General features: G+C 37.2%; 1 protein-coding gene across 2 annotated transcripts in view; it reads left to right on the forward strand.

Annotated features, from left to right (window-relative positions):
- Positions 1 to 17,189, forward strand: part of coro2ba (coronin, actin binding protein, 2Ba) — a 94,845-nt gene that overhangs the window by 55,624 nt on the left and 22,032 nt on the right. For both annotated transcript variants that reach the window (XM_041795107.1, XM_041795116.1), the window contains 2 exons: positions 1,189 to 1,389; positions 16,576 to 16,692. In XM_041795107.1, the coding sequence (XP_041651041.1) occupies positions 1,189 to 1,389; positions 16,576 to 16,692 (318 nt within the window). The remainder of the gene's footprint in view (positions 1 to 1,188; positions 1,390 to 16,575; positions 16,693 to 17,189) is intronic.

Here is a 17,189-nt window from a genome sequence, read left to right on the forward strand (position 1 = left end):
GATGTTAAACTGATTTATTCCTCCCCTATACACCAGTCTGTTGAAATAGATGTTTTCTCAGAGCATAAGCATTTTTTTTGTTCATTTTAACAAAGGATATTGTGTTGTTTACAAAGGGTATTTTAAAAAACATGAAGTTAGTGAAAACTGCACAGTTCTGCAGGATCATGTAGCAGCCAGCTGGAATGAGGGTAAAGTGACTTTGTAACTATTGCAGCCAGCTGGTTGCCCTTTCTCCAGCCTGGTCTGAGACAGATAGAAGCCAGGAAAGAAAATGGCTTTGTCTTGTTACTATGTTTGTAACAGGTGTAATAGGTTAATTCTACTATGTTGGGAAAAAAATGACCCTTAAATTATGGAAAGAAGAAACTATTGCAATAGTTGCATGTAAAAAGATGCTTGAGAAACTTATTGGAAAGGATCTGTGGAGCAAAGTCAGAGTGACTATTGGCTTCTAGGTCACATCTCTAAACTAAGGCTCTTCTCCTCCAATTGCCCAGTTTTGCCAGGTTACCAACTAGAAGTGTCCTGGTTGTGCCAAATTTCTTCTATTAGAGAATTATGGAGGCCATTATCAGCTGTGAGGCCCAGAGAGGTGTGGGCCTTTCATGTCTGATCAGTCATGACTCCATTCAAGGTGTAGAAACATCTCAGCAAAGATCAGGCACCTGAGCTTAATTTCAAGTGTCTTAATACTTAGGTTATATATATATATATATATATATTTTTTTTTTTTTTTTTTTTTTTTTTTAAATAAATTTGCAGATTTCTAAAGTTCTGTTTTCATGATGTTATGTTTATGATGATGGACTATTAAGTTTAGATTAATGACAATAAACATGTTATTTTTACTGTAGCATCAGGCTGCAACATAACAAAATTGAAAAGTGCAGCAAGTCTTAAAACTCTGTGAATGCACTGTGCATCAAGAGTAAAATCCGGATCTTGTTCAGAGGTTCATGGACTGCTGAAGCAGTCATGCAGTCATCCATGTCATGCGTCAAAGACGCTCTATACATTTTTTGTATAAAATCATTAATATATGATGTGCTTCATTTTTTTTGTTTGTTTTATGGTGTATTTTAGTTTGTTTTAAATTTTTCTACCGATGAACACTTTTGAGAGACATCCATCAAAGTCTTTATAAAAATGTATTGATAAGTTTATTTTTTTGTTTATTGTCCTCAGATGTCATGGCGTCCGACCTACCGAAGCTCCAAGTTTCGAAATGTCTACGGAAAAGTAGCCAACAGGGAGCACTGCTTCGACGGCATCCCCATCACCAAGAACGTCCATGACAACCACTTCTGTGCCGTCAACTCCAAGTTCTTGGCAGTCGTCACCGAGAGCGCTGGTGGCGGCTCATTCATCGTCATACCTGTATCTCAGGTAAGCAGTTCTTTTGTACTTTCTATTTTGTGCCAACCAGGATATTTTCCTGTGACTTTATTACTGTGCTCTTAATAGCAACACAAAGCTTTATCGTCACCAAAACACAAGGATTCACTGTTGCACATTTAAACTGTATAAAAACACTAAAGCTGCAAAATGCACCTTGTGTGCAAATGTGCATTAGTTAGCCATATAATTTGGACATTATTACAGCTGAAAGCATCTGACCATGATACACAGAAGTCCTCTTTCAAAATTTAAGTTATGATGTATTTAGAATTATAGCTTCAGTTACTCAGAATGAGTCAAAGCACTTCACTTGTCCAAGCTGGTTTGCCAGCATGTTTGTTTTTTTGTTTTTTTCCATTGTTTCTGCTCTTTAACAACACAATAAAATCTGAAGTTTGAATGTGTTTTTCTCATAAATACACTCCCCTTCATTGCAGTTTATGCCAACCTTAGATCTCAGAGCCAGAATTCAAAGCCAGACTTGTAAAAGAGTAGAACTGCCAGTAGGATCACTTACAGAGCATGCTGGTATTGATCATAAATAAGACAAAAGGGCAGTGTTGTAATGGAAAAGTGAAATTTAAAGTCTCTTCACATTCAGTAAACACATTCTGCATACATTTTTAAGCAGGATTATTCATTACACAACAGTTCTGCAGATTTTACTGTGGAGATAAAGTCTTAAAATCTTGGACAAGTTGTTAAGTGATGCAGACTTGTGCGAAAAGAAATCCTTCACTAGAACTGACCTGTTATTAGAATTATTTCTCCAAATTATACTTGCATATTGGTTCCCTGAAACAGTTCTTAGAATGGGTTTGAAATAACAAAGAAGTGTCATTTTTAAGTTTAGATGTTTGGTGTCTTACTTCACTGCATGGACAACAATGTGGTCCAGAATCCATGAAGTGCTTTGCCTCTTTAAGAGAAACTCTCGCCAAGGTACTTGAAAAGCTCTTAGCTGCCAGGCCGGGTCATGTCAAGCTGTTATCAGGCAGGGAAAGTTCTCAGTAAGATGCGCCACACTGCTGTCTAAAGCAGCAACATTTTACCTGACATCATCATGACCTGCAGGTTTCAATCATGGAAACAGACGGGCAGCAGGGTCTTCAACTAACAGTGGTGTTCACTATCAGATAGATATTCTCTCTGCACTCTGCCACGTTGTATGATATTGAGAAAAAAAAGAATAAATAAGAAGAGCTCATATGATCACTTACAAAAAGCTATCTGAAGTTTATTTAAGAAAATCTGTTTTCATTTTGTTGGGCTGTCTTCACAAAGGCTGAAGCTGCAGGTAATAAGCAGAGTCTCCAGTAAGTTATGGTGTAGCTCTTCTTTATGTAACTCCATCTGGGTTTAGCTTATGAAAGAGAGCTGCCCAGCAGAGCATTAGAGAATGCTGTCTCTCATATGTTTTTCTTTTTTTTAAGCTTGAATAGATAATTTATTCAGTTTGATTTTCATTTGTCCCTTTTAACTCCAGTTATACATTTTATTGATTCAGTATCCTTAAACTATATATAATTAAGTGGAAAACATGAAAAGATGCTTTATCGGGATAGTAAACGAATGAATAGATTTTCTTCAGTAAGACCAGACATTGAGAGTTAAAATTATAATATGGGACTTTGAGAATGGATGTTCAGTAAATGCCACAGTCTGCTAGAATAAAACAAAACCTTGAGTGAAACTATAAGACTGCTCAATCTCCAGATATCCAGCCCAAAATGTTTTGGGTTCTGATTTCTTTGTAGTATTTTAGACCAAACTAAGACTTTGCTTTTGCTTTGGTCTCCTCTAATTAAAACTTTATGACAAAACTTCACCGTTGTACCTCTACAAACGGGATTTCTGAGTGGGGGGCCATCTCACCTCTCCCATGTGGCATCAGAGCTAATGCTTATAGAGGGAACCTCTAAGAATAAACATAAACAAAAGGAAGAAAGCAATGTACCATCATTGTAAACAAAGAGCTGAGAACAACAAAGCCAGGGGGAGTTTGACTTCAGGCTGTTTTTAGAAAGTCATCGCTCAGCAATGTGTTTAGCCAGGGCGTATTTTATTTCTGTTGTATTCATGTTAAAATTGTTTATTTGTTGTTTGTAAGATGAATCTGTTCAGTTGTTTGAATCACATATTATAAAAGCTGTTAATGCAATGAAAAAGCCAATAAACCAGAGAAGGACAGCTCCAGGCATTTCTAAAACGTAACATATTCTCACAACAGGATAAAACCTTTGCCGACAAAGCTGTTGCACTTTCTCATCTATGTTAAATATATTTTAAACTTCCACACTTAGATGTTATTTAACTTGATATTTAGCTGGGGTATTTTCCGTTCCATATATTGACTCCATCCATGACCCCGTCTGTATTGATCGATTTCCTCCTCGTCAGAATATTGCACTCAGGCATTTCCTCTGCTTTCTGCTGATGTGACAAGTTCATAAACAGAGTTTATCAAATTCAGCAGCTGCAGATGACAGCGTCTGTGGGACACTGGCTGCTGTTTCAAGCAGTGCCCTGGTGTCAAAATGGCAAATCAGCAATCTGAAGTGATGTCTTCAATAAGACTGTTGAATAATGAATAGTTTTATTCAAATATCTTCTGGTGGCTGAGCTACAATAAGCTCCAAACATTGCATCCTATACAGCAGTATACAGGAGAAGAAATGTTCTCATGTTCCTGCAGATTGGTGATGTTTTTGGGATGTTACATTTTAAATGATAATCCACAACGGAGAAAAGAAATGATCCCGTTTGATTAAATGTGTTCATTTATGCTCTGTACACATTGTGGTAAATGAAAAGTGTCTGTCCCTGAGGTCAAACTAAGTAGTTAATTTAAGGTGAAACTGTCTTTTTAATCAATGGTAGGAGTTATTCAAACATCGAGGACAGTTAAACACTGATTAGAAGGTTTGGTATGCAGAGTGAAGTCAACAGTCACATTTTAACCCAAATCAGTCGAGCTGTTTAGCTGACGGCGTCATCAGAAGCAGACTGTGGAGTTCTTTGTAAGTGAAAGTGAAAAATTACAAAAAAACAAGCAAATTTAACTTGAATTTAAAAAAAGAGAAAATAAGTAAGTCCCTAGTAAGTTTCTCTTTTTGATTGAAGGGAAACATCACACTTTTTAAAAACGAGCTTGTCCTGCTTCATTACCAACACAAACAAATCTGCGGGTGTTCGGCTAATGGCGAGGTGTGAGCCTGGCAGACATGTTAGGATGACAGCCGGCGAGTCTGCCATATGGTCGCTCCCAGACAACACCGCTAGCGAGCGAAGGAACTACCGCTGGCACCACCTGGTACACAGACTGGCTCTGAAACTGACAGATAAGGTCACAAACACCTCTTCATCACATCAGACAAAGACAGAGAGAGCAGTGGGTGTGGTCCAGATCCTGTCACTGCAAAGGATCCTACCACACTTTTCACTTTGACCTTCTCTTATTTGTAAGATTCAACCATAATATTGACTTAATACCTTACTTACTTTGTGTGATTTCTTGTGTGTTTGTTGCTGAGTCTGTATGTTTTAAAGGCAGGTACAAGAACAGGCATTAGATATAAATGCTGTGGTGTGGCAACATTTTACTTGCTTCATACTTTTACGTTGTAAATGAATATTAAATAAATGCAAAAATGTCTGAAATATCTTGCAGTTATTATGCAGTCAAGCTAGAACAAATTGAAATTTATTTCTGACTTGTTTTTTTGTTGCAGGCCTTTAAATGTAAAGATTCCATGCCAGTGTTTGTCTGTCAAAAAGGATGCTAGATTTAGTTATTAAACTAGCAGTCTGCAGACTTAACTATCATAAACGACATTATAATGGTCATTGTTGAAGATCAAATGATTTAATATAATCTGAAGAAAAGAATCAGCAAATGGAAATTCTTTCACAAATAATACTAAAAGCTAGAGTTGTCATGATTCATGATTTAATGCTGTGCTTTTAAAAATAAAATGATAATGATACCTATTAGGTAGAAGTCATGAGCACCAAATATTTGGATCGTTTCTTATAAAAGTGCAGTTATGTTCATTCTGTTTAGTCCTGTGTTGGCAGCATTTCACTACCAAAAAGTCGCCAACATAATAGTTTGCAGTTTGCTTTTGTTTTTTGTTTTTTTTCTTTTTTTTGTTTCCAGTAGCTTTTGGTTAAAGATCTGACTATTGATCAATGGAATCATGGAGACAGTATAGTTTTTGACCTGGATATACACTGCTTTCTATCTCTTCTTAACTTGCAAGGCTAGATGTTTGGACATGTTTGGATCATAGACTGTAAAAAGAATTTAACAAAGTCTGTGTGACGTCAGCCGTCTGCTTACAATAGGCGGACTCAAACAGCTTTGGAAGCCAATCCGTGGCGGCTTCCATATTGAAATCACTGTCTCACCCAAACTTTGGATCAACCTAACAGCCCGCCCACTAAGCTCAACTTCCTGTTAGCTAACTAGCTAGCATTCTGGTTGACAGAAACATAGCTTCTACCTGTCAAGCTATCTGTCACTCAAATGAGACGCACCAATCATTCTGAAGTGAGGTTTTTCTTAAATATAATCAAAACGATTGTGGTACATAATAATTCACCCCCCCCCCCCCCCCACAGTGAGATTTGGGGACAACCAATTTAAACAAAAGCTTGCTAAAATTTCATCATAAATTTCAGCCATATCAGCCTCATTCACAGTTGTTGATTAAAGCAATCTGCTGTAGCAAATGAAAACTTTTTATACCTGTTATTTATCATTCTACACTAAATTATACAAAATCCGAACTTAGCACGGTTAGAAAGCACCAGAAATCCAGCAGAAAAATAGGAGTTTTCTAAGAGGTTGTCAAATTTTTTGATATTATGCGATATTCCAAGGTTTAAAATTATATTATAGCATCAAAAACTACCTAACACGTGTAAAAGTATTTATAGATTTTGTGTTTTTGTTGTTCTCAAGCATGGTTGGACAAAGTCCCATGGCACACCAAGACTTGCCTCAAGGCAGAACAGTGTGCCTTACCACTGCACTAGATAGACTGTTTCACTAATCCATGACATGGGCTATATTTCACATCCAACCAGGAAACACCCACCCTTCAAAAAAACAACCTCAGAGGGTGACAGGACAAATTTTCTGTCTCTCACACATTTATTATGGGCTTACCAGAGCAATTTAACATTTGAGGTAGCAGACAATCCCTGCTGTAGAGGAGTAAACATGATGCGAGCTTGACAGGCAGCCGTTGTCGAGATTCAAGGTTCTTTATTCATAAAAAAAATGAACATTTTTTTTGCAAACAGGAGTTTCTGCATTTCAAAAAAAACAACAAATAACAACAAAACTGATTGACATTTCAGGACACAATAATACAAAATGCATTACAAATTATCACTGAAATGTTGAAACAAACATTGTTGATTGAAAGCACGTTAAAAACATCTGTTCTAAAATAATAGAGTTAAAATGCATCATTTTGTACAGGTTTTGTTAAGATTTCCTATCTGCAGATACAAAAATGTTCCTGTAGCATTTCGTTCTTCCTTTTAGGAACAAAAAACTGACAGCCAGAGCAAAGAAGTTAAAACTCAGAGGTCCAGGGATGAGAACAGTCACAGAGAACAGAGCTGGCCTTACACTGCAGCTGTGAAGAAGAAAGATCTGATAGGTTGAGTCATGGCTCTCCTAAAAAACTCGCTCGCCCACTTTACACCTTGGTTAGGAGCATTTCTCTTTAAAAAGACGGATTACCAAACCATGACAGAAGGGAGGAAGACAGGAGAGATTCAGTAAAAGCTTGGTAGACTAAAGTCATCAGAAACACATTGACATTGGTGTGCATTTTTACAGACTTTCTCACAATTTTTCTCAAATTGTCATGTCGGTACTTAACTCTACTGATAGTGGAACCAGTTAATAAATTAACAATTGCCAAAGCTGTTCAATAGAAGAGCTACGACATCTTTTCTTCCATGTAAAGCTTTCAGTGCAGTTCTTTTAATAAAGAAATGTTGTGCAGCGAAGTTAAAACTGATACATCCACACTAATCTGTTCCTCAGCAGCCATTGTTTACAGGCTTGCAGTACAACTAAACCCCGACCTTAGCTCCAGCCTCCCTCTCTCAAAGAATGCTGATTGGTCCAGTAATTGTCAGAACAAAACTAGCATAGCAGTTTGAAGCTTTGCAAGACGGATGTGCCTGATGACAGGCATGGAATCTGGCTAATTCACTGGTTTAAGACAGCCATGCATACCCTGTACAATGTACACATTTTCATGAGAATTTTACAGAAAGAATCTCCCAACATTTGGTGCACATATATATGAAAGAGGATGTGCCTTTCCCACAGTTTAATACGACAACCCTGCAAGGTCTTTATAGCACATGGTAACACATGACAGCAGTGATCCAGTGACAATGTCTAGATCTCCAGACTCTGCAGACCTGATGTTGCAGCTGACTGGAAACTCCCAGCAGCATGTACCTAAATATAAATGTGTGATATGCTACAGAAGCAAAATATCAGCTCAGTTTATCAGGTATGCAAATATTTACAATTCGAGGATGGATTTACAGCTTGAATCAACAATATGTAACTGTTGTTTGGTTATATATAAAGCTACTAATTTAATCAGGAAAGCAGGGGCATAATTGCCAATATTAGACGTGAAATATTGAATCCACACTGTTCATTTCCTCCTTGTTCACATTATTGCATATTAAGCCCAAAGGAGTCATTTCATATTTTTGAAAACATTCATCTCCTGAAAAGCTTCTGTTTGAGAGGGATGTTTTTTAATAATACTGTAACCCCAGAACAGTCATGATAAGTCTTGTAAAAAAGGATTTATTGAGAATTAGAGACCAGTTAGAGTTGGCAACAGTTGTACTCTGGTGCCTTTAGCAGACTGGAGATATTTATACCTGGCCTGCACATCTGTGCGTCACCAGAAGCCCTCATCTAAGACCCGGCAGCAGGAAATGAGCTGCAGGATGATTATGAGGCCTACGTCGGTCTGTGCCTTCTGTCTGACATCTAGATAAACATCAGCAGCACAATTTTCATTCATCCCCCTTTTCTGGCAGTAAAACAAAAGTACATCACATCTTAGCTCTAATCTTTAATGTTCCATTACATTGTCTGGCTTCCTCTTAATCCCTCATAAACCATTTTAACCTCGTGGTTCCCAACAGACATAACTTCTCTGCAGGTAATTAGCTCCATCTAAATGCAGAGTCCCACAGATCCCAAGTTATTAAGGTTTTTAGGCCATTTAAAACCTCATAGTCACTCCAACAGTGAAAATGCCATTCATCATTTCAACTTTTTTTTATTGCCATTCTTTTTATGTTACATTGGCATTGCAGCAGGAGGTTTTTCATACTTTCCTCTGAAAGAAGGACCTGTGGTCGACTGAGTTGTGGACTATTAGAAAGCTTTTCATTTCATTTTTGCTTAATTTCTGTGGGTAGGGCCAAAGTTGGGATTCACTGATGCACCAGGACTCTTAGGTATAATCCTGCCCCACTCACACTACAACAGTGTTATTTATTATTTATTTGGTAAGAACCCAGTCGAGCACAGCTGGTCTTCTTTGGGCCGACATATAAAGGCATACTTATAGGCATAAACCATGACACTGGTTCTAACATTGGTGGTTCTCAACCTTTCACGCCCGCGACTCCCAAAATAAAGAGGCCAGAGACCGGGGACCCCCACAGTACCTGAAGGTGGTTGAAAAACACCATGCACAATTAAGAATAGTCATGTGCAGACATGTTGGCCCAGAAGGGGGAGCTTTCTGGGACCCAGCCAAACTGGGAGCCTATGCAGGTCAGCAAAATCATGGTCCATTGTAAAGTTAAGCTGTGATATCCATATTTTATATTTAACCTGATTAATAACCCCTTTTATAAATGAAACAAATATCTTCTTTAAATCATTTATGTTCTAAAAAAATGTAAGTCCCTTTTGTTCAAAAAAGACTTAAAATGGGTTAAATTTGCTGAAATGGGTTACTATTGGCCATAAAGGGTGGAAAAGGTGGTGAAAATTAATTTTAAAAGTCATAGAAATGTGTTAGAAGTGGCAAAATTTAGATAAAAGTGGCAAAAAGGGTTAGCTTAGACAGATTAGGCTGAAATTGGCAGAAATAGGTCAAGTTGGCAAAAATGGGATATCAAATTGTGAAATGTGGTTAAAATGGGGGATAAAAAGGGGTGTAAAAAGCAGTTAATAGTGGCAATAATTTGTCAAAGGCAGAAAAAAGTGTTGGAAAGGGTTTAAAGTTGACAAAAATGGGTTTAAGTTGCATAAATGTGTTAAAATTTGGCAAAATTGGTGTAAAGGGGCAGCAGTGTAATTTAAGAAAATTCTTAGATTTTTAAGGCATCTTGAGACCCCCTTGGTCAATTGTAAAAAGGTGACAAGAGGTAAAGCTGTTTTGTCACATCTGAGGCAGAATAATAACATGTTATTAAGTATGTTATGATAATTGAATGCTTGAATTATTAATTTTATTATTCATATGATGTTTAGTTACTATAAATGGCCTCACGGCCCACCTATAGTACCTCTGGGACCCATACTTTGGGGGGGACTGCATTAAAGTAAAGCTTTAACCCCTTTAACCCCAGTCGTCTGTTGCATAGAAACATTAAAGTACATATTTTTATTGCTTTAAATGAACTGAAAGTTTCCAGCTCATTTTGAAATATGTCAGAGCTTTTTTTCCATCTCCCACTTTCTTCTTCAAGGTCTTCTGTTGTATCTCATATTAGTATCTTAGTCACACTGTCTCTTCTTCTCCTTCCCTCTCATACTGAATGAATTGATGTCCCACTTCTCTGTTGTCAGGCTTTGGCAGGCAGTGGTTTTATTGGTTCTGGCAGGTGTCCCTTTACTTGTTAGTGAGGCCTTCTGGCAAAGTGTTCACTCAAAGCTGATTTTATTCTGTGGGTAGGATGAGAATATATTGATATGTATTCTGGCTCATATTTTCACACCCACCTGTTTCCTGTGAGTGCTACCTCTCTTTCTTTGTCAGCTAGGTGTCAGTAGCAAGCTAACATTGTTGAATCTTGGTTTAAAAAGCAGCTCATACCTATGCTGAAACATTTTTTTATTGAAGAAGCAGCAAAAACATGATCATTCAAATGGAAAAGGCACTTAGGGGGTGTTCACCCTACATGTCAGGATTTCGAATTGTAAATATTAAACTATTTAAATTATTGACAGTCGAATCAGAGAGGCTCTGACCTAGCAGGATCTAGCAAGATAATATTTAGAGCTGTCAGATAATCGGACCTCTGCTGGTTGAAAGGAAAGAATCTGGTCAAAATTGGCACAACTATTTTGTAGTGTGTGTCCCGCTTTAGTCTGTAATTATACACTGTGTTCATAGTTTTTGATTTGTGAGCAGTTAATGTTTGGATATGCTAAACTGTGAAAGATGAACTGGATGGATTCATCATTGGACAGGGAAACGACACATTTGTTGGCTGCATATGATGAAGCCTGAAACGGGACAGCCTTCAGTGACATAATTGGCCTTCGAATTTGCACTAAGACGGATGCATCCCTTAAATTGGGACAAACCATAGATGTTCAATGATGCTTGTTGGAAACGTTACTATTGTCAAGCAACCCAAACATTTTCCAAAGAGTTGCTGTGATTTGCAAGTTATGTGCTAGGTAACCCTGATTGGTTGTTTGCTTTAGGCCTGATATGTAATAAAATGCAGTGAAATAGAATAAAAATTAAAGAGCATAAAAGAGGGCACTGACAAACACAGATCAGACACGTATTAATTTCTAAGAAACATGTCAACTTTGTTGTGAAATAATGTTTACCACGGTTGCTTTACTACATACTTTGTTGACATGCACATCCATTATTTAACTCCCTAGAGCTAAAATCCTGCAGATAATGGTTTAACTAGACAGGCTTCAGGTTTTGTAAGAGATGTCATGTCAGGCCTGATAAATTCCTGTTACCATGAATGTAGTATTTACTACCAAGATCCAGTTTTGCTGAATTTTTTAGCAATGATAACTCGGGGCAGAAATCTAAAAGACAGACTGAGACAGAAAAGAGAGGATTTGACACTGCTGAAATGGGAATGGTTGACTGATACAAAGTTCTTTTAACTTCCAGCCTGTCTGAGATAATATCACTGTTATGGTTTACTTTTCCCTTATGTTGTTGTTTTATTTTTTTTATATAACCTTTATATAAGCAGGAGAAATCTCATTGGGATTTAAGCTCTTTTCCAGTAGTATTTTGGCTAAGACAGCAGCTGTAGTTTACTACATTGTTTAAGCTAGATGAATACATTCAGAGACATAAAGCAACGAATCAAACTGCAAGTAATTGTCAAATTAGACTACAGTCAAAAATATATCAAGAAGTAAAAGCTTTAAAGGACACTATTTCACCAAGTTTCAGGTAAAGTAGCTTTTTTCTCAATTCAGTTCAGACTTTTGAAACAAACCACACACAAAAAAAAAATCCTTGGAACAATTATTATAATTTCCTGTACTCCTCTGTCAGATGTTGGTCAGAAGTGACTGAGGAAGTAGACCTAAAATAGTCTTGTAGATACAAATGCTCCAGTGTTTGAGTCTAATGGTGGATTGCATCCCCACTTTTTGTAGTCCCTTGGCAGATAAATAGTGACACAACAACACAGCAGAAATTCAGAATGCCTGAATTTCTTGTAATGAGTAAAAATAATGAGATGATGGGAAAGTTCCTGAAAATCAGTAACAAGTTACATTCATTTTTTTATTTGCTTTAGTACTCATACTAATGTTAATTTTATTTAGCTTTGCAGAGGCAGTTTTAGAGGAAATGACTCTCACACTCATATAGCTCTGCAGCCTTTATAACTATGTAGGAATTTACCTTTTAGTCTCTGAAGACAACAAGCACATCAGTTTATATGAAAAGCATGTTTCCATCAACATATACAGTTTGTTATGTCTTGGCTTTAGATGCTACTGCTGGCACTGATCAAAAATCAAAATTTGTCCGTTTGGATGGAGCCGATCATACTTAGGCACCGGCCACACGGAGACGAAATGGTAGTGGTTTGCAGATTTGTGCACTCTGAGACCCATTTTCAAAAAGTATTGTTTACAGTCACCCAAAACGCTGTTTCCGAGTGGATGAAACGCCGATATGAAAAAAACTTTTGCGCATACTCCTGAATTTGTCTCTGTGTAGACGGGGCCTAAATCTGCTGAGCTAACGTTAGCTACAGCTTATGAGTATTTGTAGGGTCCGGCTGTCTAGCATCGAGGTAAGTAGAAGTGTGTTGTTTGGCTAGGTGCCTCATTAGACTACAATTACTATTCTTGGCCGTAGACAAAGTTTTACTTCATGCACATTAACTACAACTCACCACTATAGTTTGTTCTTGTCCTTTACCTCAAGGAGAGAAAAATAATGCTGGTACTTTCAAGGACGTCTCTCAAGACTGTTCCGATGTTAGCTTAACCTCAGAATCAGTGTCAGTAAGTTTAAATGTATGTTTGTGCAGGGGAATTAGTTGAGTTCCCCAAGACTGGTGATGTCATGAGTTCCTATATTTGCCCTGCCCAAATTAAACCAAACTGGGAAAGAGGTGAACAACTTCTTATCAGTCCAAATCAAAAATTCAGTCACACATAAATCTCAGTGTTTTCACATGTTTACATCAATATTATTCCAGCATATCTAAGTTAAAACCCAAAGTTTGGACTTTACTTAAAGTTAAAGTAATGATTTTAAAAGTACCCAAGAGAGTAAAAGTACTCTTGAAAGCTACTCAGTTACAGTAATTTAAGTAAATGTAATTAGATACTTCTGACCCCTGCACTACTAGTTATTGCAAATAGTAGTGGAGTTGGAGTAATGCATTACCCCAGCACTGAAATTACTTGACAAATCAGTGAGCAAATTTTACTTTAGTGTCCAGAAAATATATTACTGTATCCAAATTAGTTGGTACACATTGTTTTAAGGCATTATGATGAGATTTGTTTGTTTATTGTCCACCATTTTTACTTATTTCAACTAATTCAGGCCTTGTTCTTTGCTTTTTATGTCTTTATATTATTATATTTATTAGGGATGCACAATATTATATACATAATAATATAACAATAAATATCATGACAACACAGTATACACAACAAATGAATTTCCCTTTGGGGATGAATAAAGTTATTATAGTATTGGATTGGATTAGATTTTTGCAGATATCCGATATGCCTATATTTACAGATTCATACCGATATCGGTCCTGATATTTAAATATGCTCTTCCGGGCAAGACATTTCAGTCCTTTTGGACACACTTTAAGATTTGAGGATCATCAAGGAAACAAACTTTAGTCCTTAAAAACTCTTTAAAGTTTAAAGAATGAGGGTAAACAAAGAAAAAGACCTCAACTGACATAGGTCTGTTGATTCAGCCTAAAACTCCACTTATTTATTACATGAACAAAAATTTACAGTCGATGTATGCTGAAATACAGAGGCAAAATATTGGATTTAAATATCTGCACAAATTTTGATATCTGCCAGTACTGGACTGATAACATCATGCATCCCTAATATTTAGTTCTGTTTATTTTCTTATTACTTTAATAAGATATTATGGACTTTTCAGATGAAGGTGGATAATATTCAGTGCATTGAAATCAGACCAAAGCACTTGCTTCGATTTGAGATTTTGCAGTGTAGACAGAGACAGAAGCTTTTTTGGGAATGGAAATCACAACTTCTTTTAATTTAGCTTAACTGAGATAATATGACTTTCATATTGTACTCTTTCTTACTGGGTTGTGATTCTAAATGTATTGTTTCAGTTTAAAGGAAGAATACAATCAGACAATCAATGTTTGATTCTGTCTTTGAGTTTGAAGTTACAGAGGTATTGTTGGTAAAGTTTCAATACCTCATTTAGAGCAGAAATACACAGCAAAGAAACCTTGCTAATGTATGTGGAGTGAATCCTCATGTCTCAGTGAGACAAACGCACACTCACTCACAAACGCACACAGACAAATACACAGAGGATTTCAGCGAGGCATGACCTGGCACTCTAAAACAAATCTCTGAGGAAATCAAAAAAAGAGGTCAGTGTGGATTGAAGTGACATCAAACATTGATGACATCATGACCGACATTCAGAGGTGTGTGCCGTGTGCCGTTATGAGTCACTGCCCCTCTGTGGACTCGGTGGGTTATTGCAATAACAACAAAGCTGCCTCAGATGTCCCTGCACAATAACCAGCTCTGCGTTGTTTTTCTCAGGATTCATCAAATCATCTCACTGATGCAATTCAGATTTTATGCTGTTATATTACTGTTTTCATGCTCACATCGATAAAAACACTGAATAGTGCTGTTCTGTAGTTTCCTCAATGGATCCAACAGATCCAGCAGAAAATATAACTAAGTAAAGTACTCTCTCTCCTCTTTTTAATCATTGCTTCTTAGCTCTGTGAACAATTATTTCCTATGATTTCCTGTGTTGTTTTGTGTCAATTATATCATTTGAGACACATATTTTTAACACTGGTTCACTGAACTTAAGTTCACTGGTTTTCTTTTGAAAACTGGTTGGTATTTATGATTATTTTGCCTTTGGAGGTCTATTTGATTCCCAAGAACAGGATAACACACAGTTCAAATGATCTTGATATATGATGACATTTTTATTTCTCTCACCAAGTAAACTGGGAAGTAAATGTATATCAATAAATCACAATATTATCTGTTCAGTGTGGAAGGCAGTTGCTCCGTCTGTAGGACAAATGCAACCACAGGGTTGCTGGTTTTGGGTCCTCCTATGGACTAAAGTAAATTGCTAGGGATGACTGTAAGCAAGGTACTGACCTCCCAACAGCCCGCACATTCTTGCATTTCCTGATTTATTGAAGCCTACAAGTTCTGTTTGTGCATGTGTGCATTTTTTACCCATGTGTGTGAAGAGCATGTCTCTTATTAGTGCAGCAGGTGCTCAGTCCACTGAGTCTTTTGCCTGTTCATGTCTAAGTTTTTGACCTCCTTCACTTTTTCAATTTTGTCATGTTGCAGCCTGATGCTTCTGTTGAAAAACATCATTTTTTAAATTCTCATTTATCTACACTCATCATCCCACTATGACAACATATGACAGAATTTTAAATAATTATTGAAAAAACCCTTTACCTTTACACCTACAGTGCAGTACACCTACAGTGCATATCAGAGTAAATCAAGCCATGAGGTTAAAGAACCTGCCTGCAGAGCTCAGAGTCAGGTTTGTTGACAGGCACAGATCTGGGGAAGGCTTCAAAAACATTTCTGCTGCACTGAAGGTTCCCAAGAGCACAGTGGCCTCCAGAATTTTTAAATGAAGAAGTTTGGCACAACCAGGGCTCTTCCAAGAGCTGGTCATTGGATTAAACTGAGCAATCAAGAAAAAGGGCCTTAGTAAGAGAGGTGACCAAGAACCTGATGGTCACTCTGACTGAGCTCGAGAACTCTTGTTTAGAGATGGGACAAATTTCCAGAAGGACAACCATCACCACAGCCCTTCATCAATTTTGGGATTTATGGAAGAGTAGCTAGACAGAAGCCTCTCCTCAGTGCAAAGCACATGGAAGCCCACTTTGCTTTCACTTTCACTGAAAACTCCAAATGGGTTTGAATGGGTTTTATACACTGAACCCTTAACTGCTTGAATGCTCGTGTGCATCTCCTCACTTGAACATTTCTTCATGTTGTTGGATTCATGTTTTGATTTGTGTACTGTCTTAAAGTAGGGGTAAATTGCTTCCTGTTTGGATACAGACCTGCTTTTATTTTGAAAGAAAATAAGGAACTTTGGATGGATCAAAGATTATGACTTGAACTTAATCGCAACATGAAACAAGGGGACGGTTAAAAAAAGGAAATGTGTTACAACATATGGTGCAGATGAGTTGCCCACTGAGCTGTCTGTGTTTTTTTTTTGTTTTTTTTTTGGTTAAATGAGACATTAGCAAGTGTTGGGATTATCTTGCAGTGGCTTAGCCAAAGTGTGCTGAAAGGTACAATAAAGCAAGTGGCTAATTATTGACCATAATAATCACCATTAATGCTTTTATACTGCCCTAAAATCATTATGTATTTATGCTACTCCTTTACAGAAAGGCCGCCTGGACTCTCATTACCCAAAAGTGTGCGGCCACCAGGGCAATGTGCTGGACATCAAGTGGAATCCCTTCTTTGAAAACATCATAGCATCCTGCTCTGAGGACACCTCGGTAAGTCAAGCACATTTTATTACATATTGTACGATAAAAGGGGACAGTTGTTTTAAGAATTAAGATGTTTGTCACTCTGAATGAAGATACAAGCAGCTGAAAACTTCTAGTAGGCTCCATTTTTCATTAGAAGATATGTAGAATACGCAAAAATATAACGTTCTACTTTTATATAGGTTATTTTGAATCTATGCGTTGAGTCTATTGTTTATTTTTAAGAAACGTCTGAAGGCTTTGAGGGAAAAGCTTTACAGTCTGTTGGTGTATAATGTAAAGATGTGATACCAGCTGATGAAGCAGTCTGTCAGGATGCTCTCTATCAATCACTCAAACAATCTTTATTGGTAAAACGCCATTTCATCACAAATGTTATTTCAGTACAGAAAGAGCAGGTCTGGACTGTACTCTGTTGTATTATTTACAAAAGATCCAACCTTGATCCATGTTGGCCACATTTATGATGTCAGAATACTGACTAAATAGGTGTGCATAAGTAA

The sequence above is a fragment of the Cheilinus undulatus genome, linkage group 1, assembly GCF_018320785.1.
Source record: "Cheilinus undulatus linkage group 1, ASM1832078v1, whole genome shotgun sequence".
NCBI lineage: Eukaryota > Metazoa > Chordata > Actinopteri > Labriformes > Labridae > Cheilinus > Cheilinus undulatus.